This window comes from Sorghum bicolor, chromosome 2, assembly GCF_000003195.3.
Source record: "Sorghum bicolor cultivar BTx623 chromosome 2, Sorghum_bicolor_NCBIv3, whole genome shotgun sequence".
Lineage (NCBI taxonomy): Eukaryota > Viridiplantae > Streptophyta > Magnoliopsida > Poales > Poaceae > Sorghum > Sorghum bicolor.
This window is the reverse complement of record NC_012871.2, coordinates 58,498,947-58,505,850: the sequence shown is the minus strand read 5'-3', so window position 1 is coordinate 58,505,850 and position 6,904 is coordinate 58,498,947. Positions and strand designations below refer to the sequence as shown.

General features: G+C 43.8%; 1 protein-coding gene across 1 annotated transcript; it reads right to left on the bottom strand.

Moving 5' to 3' along the window:
• On the bottom strand, nucleotides 3,905–5,339 carry LOC8055800 (protein ODORANT1). The gene is made up of 2 exons (XM_002460145.2): nucleotides 5,018–5,339; nucleotides 3,905–4,883 (listed from the first exon to the last, which is right to left on the bottom strand). The coding sequence occupies exons 1-2, from the start codon at nucleotides 5,148–5,150 to the stop codon at nucleotides 4,081–4,083; spliced, it is 936 nt and encodes a 311-aa protein (XP_002460190.1). The 5' UTR covers nucleotides 5,151–5,339; the 3' UTR covers nucleotides 3,905–4,080.

The window sequence follows — 6,904 nt, the reverse complement described above, 5'->3', positions numbered from 1 at the left end:
ATGCAGATGCAGATGCAGTGCAGGCTTCCAGCTGGAGGATGCAAATGCAATCTGCAGGGATTATAGTGTCAGGTCAAATCTTTGCTGAGGAAAGAGTAATGTGGGCGTGGCTCAGCGCCAGTTAATTGCAAACGAAAAGGTAGAGATGCATGCGTTGCGTCCAGTCCATGTCCATTGATCGCCTGGGGGCCATACATGGAGCTAGCATATCCTGATTTGGTTGTTTTATTCTTTAATCCCCGCCACTTGTTGCACCTTTTGCCTCGCCCAAAATTTCTGCTGCTGACAGCAGAACAATAGCCAGCCAGCCAAGCAAAAAAAGCGAGCTGAATGTCGGCTTTGCTGCACGAAATTTAAACTTTCAGAAATGTACGTAGTGGATAGGAATGTGATTGTGTAGCAGTAGTGTACTCGGTCTTGTTTGTCTACCCTTTTTTTGAGCCAAAAGTAATGGCTATTTTCAGACACGCGTGCCAGCCTCCACTGAGGTGGATAGAGTAGTTTTGAATTGTGGTACGGTGTGAATAGTTATGCTACTCAATCCCTCCCAAATTATAAAACGTTTGATTTTTTTTACACAAACTTTGATCACTCATCTTATTTAAAAATTTATATAAAATATCATTTTTTTCTTGGCTTGGTCTATTAATCAAAGTTCTTCAAGTATGATTTAAATTTGACTATATTTGCACAAATTTTTAGAATAAGGCCTTGTTTAGTTCCCAAAAAACTTTTGCAAAATTTTTGAGATTTCTCGTCACATCGAATCTTTAGATGCATGCATGGAGTATTAAATATAGACGAAAATAAAAACTAATTGCACAGTTTAGTCGGAATTGAACGAGATGAATCTTTTAAGCCTAGTTAGTCCATAATTGAACAATATTTACCACAAACAAACAAAAGTGCTACAGTGTCGATTTCCTAAAATTTTTTAGAACTAAACAAGACCTAAGATGAGTGGTCAAACTTAGAGAATAAAAAAAATCAAACATCTTAAAATTTAGGATGGAGGAAGTACTATGCAGTATTGCAAATTTTTTTGCTTGTAAATTTGCTGGTTCCGCTGTCGATATACTATACTGTAGAGAATATATATAGCGTCACCAAATTTCTGATTTGCCTAGACTGGATCGATGGCTTCACTTGATTTGGCTGCTTGAACTTGCACAAGTTTATTTGGATATGCAACAAGGCAGGCACGTGTGAACTGTAGAACCCAGTCCCTGTGCACTTCTGGATAACTATGAACTTTGTTGGCTTGAGCTTATGAGCCGAATCAGCTAGTCACTCAACCGTGTTTCTCTCACAATAAATCAGCCAACAGTACTTTCTGTAACGGCTTATCAGCCACACTTACATTCATTCACAGCTTGCATGCAGTTGAGGATGAGCTCAATATCGCGTATACTCCCTCCGTCCACAAATAAGTGCACATCTCGTCTCTCGAAGAGTCAAGCCTTTTTACGTTTGACCAAATATATATAAAAAAATATACTAATATTTATTATATGTAATATGTATTATTAGATTGAGCATGAAATATAATATTGATATTATTTGATATATATTTTCAATCAAACTTAAAAAAAAATTGAATTCTCGTGAAAGAAGATGTATATTTATTTGTGGATGGAGGGAGTACTCTGCATGCGCTGCCGCCGAGTCAAGTCAAACTGATGGCTTGTCCCAAGTGACTGACCATTCTAAAGTATGTAGTACAGGAAAAAAACAAATCGACGAGGCCACTCTCGTACGCTCGCGTCCACCAACCTCGCCAACCTCTTCTCCTGATGCGCCAATTATTCACGTCCCCATTTGAAATTTCGGATTCAAACTACTTGATCGTCAGCTACAAAACAAACGAGCCAATTGAGGAACAGCGACACGTGGATGGCGACGGCATGTGTGATCGAGGAGACTAGCTTGTCTAGTGGCGCTCGTCCATCCAAACATTATTCCTCAAGGATCGAGCAGGGGCGATCAGAGAGGGTGAATGAGAGTCAATTAAAATGCTTAGAAAAGAACTTAGCCTATAATTCACCGGGCTTCATTTCATTTGTTCGCCTTGTATCCATAGGACTTTATGTAAACATGTGATTCACATCTTAACTCACAAGTTATATATAGTTCAAACAAATATATATGTTTGCCATTTGAATCACAAAACCATAAAGCACATGTCATAAATCATAAGGTAATGTTCTCCTCATAAGGTAATTATCTTTGCTCCTTTGGCGAGCAATTGAAAAATACTTTCCTCAGATTCAAGAATGGCATGCAGCATCTAGGATATGAGCCTCCTCCTGTTGCTTCTTTTGTTCTTCGTTAGCTTCTTTGTTCCCTGATAGCTCTGTTTTTTCTAGCTTTAGCCCCTGGTTCCTAGCTTTTTTTTTTACCTTATGTATTCATAACTTCTTGTTTCTTTTAAATAATTAAAATGCAGTAGGCCCTCATATTCTCCTTAAAAAAATGTTCTCCACAACTTCTACGCTTATATAGGAACAAAACACTAATGCTACAAACATATCCTCTATACATCAATTAGTGAAGACAAACATAGCATGGGTCATAGTCATACTCTCTCCATCTTGTAATATAGCGCAAACTAAGAAATTTAAGATAAACTAAGAGAGGTAAAAAAAAATGTATGTATCCTCATTTTATTTCCTAATTCGACCCTTTTGTCAGCGTGACTAATGGTGATTGGTTGATAAATGTAATGTAAAATTAGTTTTTGTGTGTTATTAGAATATATTATATTTGAGGATAAATTTTGAATGTTAGAATGCACCGAGGGAGTATCATGAAATCTACGCAATTTGTGTTACCTGCTGTACGTTCATCATCCTTTTTGAACTCGCCATGGACACAAATCCAAATCTATCGACACGCAGCCACCCTTTTTGAGGTTGCCGTCAAGTGGATTGTGGGACAAAGCCTGCGTTTTCCATTTCTCCCATTCTTTCTCTGCATGGGGCATCATGAGGAGCACAAATGTCGGAGGCACACGTGGCGGCCATCCACTGGTCCTGCCCTGGAAGAGTCCAGAATATGAGAAGAAGCACCGCTAGCACGCATGCACACAGCCGCGTCTCTGTCCAAAGTCCAAAGTAATTAAAAAGGTGCTTTTCCATACATTTTTCCTGGTAAGAGATATAGTTTTGCTGCTGTTTGTTTTCATATCACCACTTTCTCGTAGGATATCTTAGCTAGATCGTAGCTTTTGGAAAGGTCGACAGTGAAGAAGTGACGCATAGAAAATGTAGTACCGAGTACAAATGGAATCTGCGATGCGATGGATATACAGGAATAATGGACCCGCAGACTTTCAGAATAATGGAATTTTCTGTGTGGTACACATTTCGGAAATTTCATTCATGCATAGATAGACTCTAAGTCAAGGTAAACTAATGCGTGCTGAGTTTATTATGACGACGCTGTACATGTAGCTGCCCACTTTCGTTCTCCTTGAATTTCCTTCCTTTTACAGTGACATGTACAGAATGGCACTGAAGAAACGGGTGATCGACGACGGTCCCTATCAGGGTACGGTTGAATAAGGGCAGCAGTGTATGCCTGCAGTAGGTTAAAAGGGTAATATGCATGAGAACCATGGAAACGTCTTTGTAGTAGAAATCAGGGTACATGCAGGGCTTGGTTTCCCATTTTCAACGTAGAGGTCTTGCATTGTCCAAAACAACGATCCACGGAAAGTTTAATTTCTCCCATTTCATTATCGAGTTTTTTTTTTTTTTTACTTTTATACATGATGCGTGCAGGAGGTCTCCAATGTGTGCATGCCAAACAGCACTACGAGATTGATTGATAATAACGTACATTTTCCAACGGTTCCTTAATTTGTAAGTGGCGTGGCCAAAGGTATTAGAAAAAAATATATATATGTAGGAAACAGACTGCAACCACTTCATCTCTTTTTCTTACTTATTTTCAACGACTGTGAAAGATGGTTGGTACTGTCTGTGCATCGATCGCAAACTCTCGATCGTACGCTTGCCGGCGATGAACTTTTGACTACAAAGTACAAAAAAACTAATGACGAGAGCTAGTAGTAGTAGCTCAGAAGAGCTCGACCCTGCCGTCGTCGTTGTTCCATGTCTCCTGCTGATCATCGTGATCGTCGAACAGATCGATCCTCTGGTACGTGATGACGAAGGGGTCCTCGAACTCCCACGCCGTCGCCGGGCCGGTCGTCACCACGTCGTCCAGCCACATGGTGGACTCAGGCCACTCCATCACCTGCGGCCACTCCGGCCACTCGCCGTCGTCGGCGCCGCTGCTGCCACCGCTCGACGACGCCGCCGCTGGCACCGAGGCCGAGTAAGACGACGGGGACGAGGAGGAGGAGGAGGAGGAGGACGACGAAGAGTCGGGAGAAGAGGCCGTGGTGTCGTTGGTGAGGCCGCTGTTACTGGTCGCCGGCGGTGGCAAGACGATGTCGTCAAGGAGGTGCGCCATGAGCACCTCGTCGGCGCAGAACGTCTCGTGCCCGACGCTTGGCGTAGCTGCCACAACAGCCTTCTCCTTCTCCTTCTCCTCCTTCTCCGGCGATCCGCCACCGGTGTCCTGCTCCTGCCGAGTCAGAGGAGGAGGAGAAGCGGGCTGATGGAGGGGCTTGTGGGTGACGGGGTCGATGCCCATCTTCCTGAGCTTCTTCTTGATGTGCGTGTTCCAGTGGTTCTTGATCTCGTTGTCCGTCCTCCCCGGCAGCTGCGACGCGATCTTGGACCACCGGTTCCCCAGCTGCTCGTGCAGGTCGATCACCGTCCTCTCCTCCTCCGACGACAGCAGGCCGCGCTTGACGTCCGGCCGGAGGTAGTTGGTCCACCGCAGCCTGCAGCTCTTCCCGCACCGCAGCAGTCCTGTTCTCCATTATTCAGAGAGCACAAGCACACACACAGCACGAGTGCGTTCAATAGTTCATCATCATGGCGTCAAGCTTAGACTGAGCCTATAGCTAACACAAAGGAGGCGGCCGGCCGGGGTAGTCACGCACCGGCGAGCTTGGGCACGGCGCGCCAGCAGCAGTGGCCGTTGGCGAGGAGGAAGGTGACGAGCTTCTGGTCCTCCTCCGCCGTCCATGGCCCCTTCTTCAACCCCACCTTGTCGCAGCACGGTTGCCTCCCCATTGCTCAGCTGGGCTGTGTAGCTAGGAAATTAACTCCGAGAAACGCAAGAGGCAAGCTGTGCTCGTGCTCGTGGTCGTGGTCGTGGTCGTCGTGGCTTTGCTTGATGTGGGAAGTACGTAGTAGATAGCTAATAAGATAGGCAAAGCAAGTGGCTAAGTTCACGGTGTGCAGTGGAGACGCCATTGCCACCTTCCTTTATAAAGGAGGGGAGACGACGGCGGGGGTCGGTAGAGAGCTAGCAAATGCAAATGGACGTGGTCCTTTTGTCCAGGAGGACGGAATACGTGTCACCTGGATGGCTGGACCCCCACCGTACGTCGTGTTGCGCTTGGTCTCTGGTTGCTTTGCTGCTCGTGGGTCCCTTTCGCTTGCTTTGCACGGGCTGCTACGTGAAGTGGCTTTCATTTCGCGCTTTTTTTTTTTAACTATTATTAATTATTTGATTGAATGGAATGGTGGCGACTGGCGAGGATATATGGACGTGCTTGGTTCCCCGTCATAGGGCGCCATGCTGGAATTTGCATTGGGCGGCGCAAAAAAAAAGGTTACATGCTTAATTGGTGAAATAATTACACCACATAACCTTTCACAGTTAATTTTAATTGTGGCGGTCAAAATTAGCGCCGCACCTTGAGCAGTGGCGGTGACGGTGGCGTGCTCCGACTGGCAACCAATCACGCCTAGCTTGATCATTATATAAGAGCTGGGGTATTACGAATTAGCTAGTCAATGTCAATTACTGGTGCTTCTGATCTGAACCTTTATATACAGCTTCTATAATGTGTTCATTTCCATGCCGATATCTGTTGGTGGTTAAGATTTGCATGCATGGTAGCTAGGAATAAGAAATGCTTTCATTCAACTTCAAGATAAGACCATACAAGTGTACGCATGAAGGTTACTTGTGTGTTACTTGTCAGTAGTTTGTGCATATTGAACGTGAGATTTTTATGACACCTTGATTTCTAAGCTCTATATGACTCATACACTAAGACGGTTGTGATAATTTTCTATAAAAAAACCCGGAGAGTTGAAGTATTTGATGAACACCCACGCATCACAGACTTGTAATAACCTGCCCGTGGTACACATACCACAGACGTGTAATTAGCCCGCCTATGGTTAACATCATCACATACGGGTCCGCACACTATCTATGATATGGTCCCTTAACTATCTTCACAGACGTGTATCACACCCGTTTAGGATTGTTGTTGTCATAGACATGGCTATATAACCATCTCTACTTTAATTTATTATAGACGAATGAATTGTCCATCTGTGATATGGTGACATCACAGACCCTTACGCATAGATGCGTGAAATGACTGTCTACGATGGAGTTGAAGCCCATATGTGGTTAGAGGATTTGACATAGCGCTTACCGTATGTATACGTGATTGCAACCAAACAATTGTATCAATTTGTGGGACCTAATTTAGGTATTAATATGGGTACAATGTATATGCATGCATTTATACTTAGGGTGAATGTTATATCCTTTAGAAAAGAGTAACCCATAAGGTTTTAAAGTTCATCCATGCATGTAAAGCCAATCATATATACTTCCTTCCGTTTTTCTATAAGGCCAGTCTCAATGTATAGTTTCATAGCACAGTTACTAAGACTATAAACTAGGTAATCGTGCCATATGAGTTTCATAGAGTTGAAACTCCTCTCTCATCTGATGAAACTCCTTCATTTAATGACCCTGCCAAGTCAGCAATTTTGCTTATGTGGCACCCTATTTAATG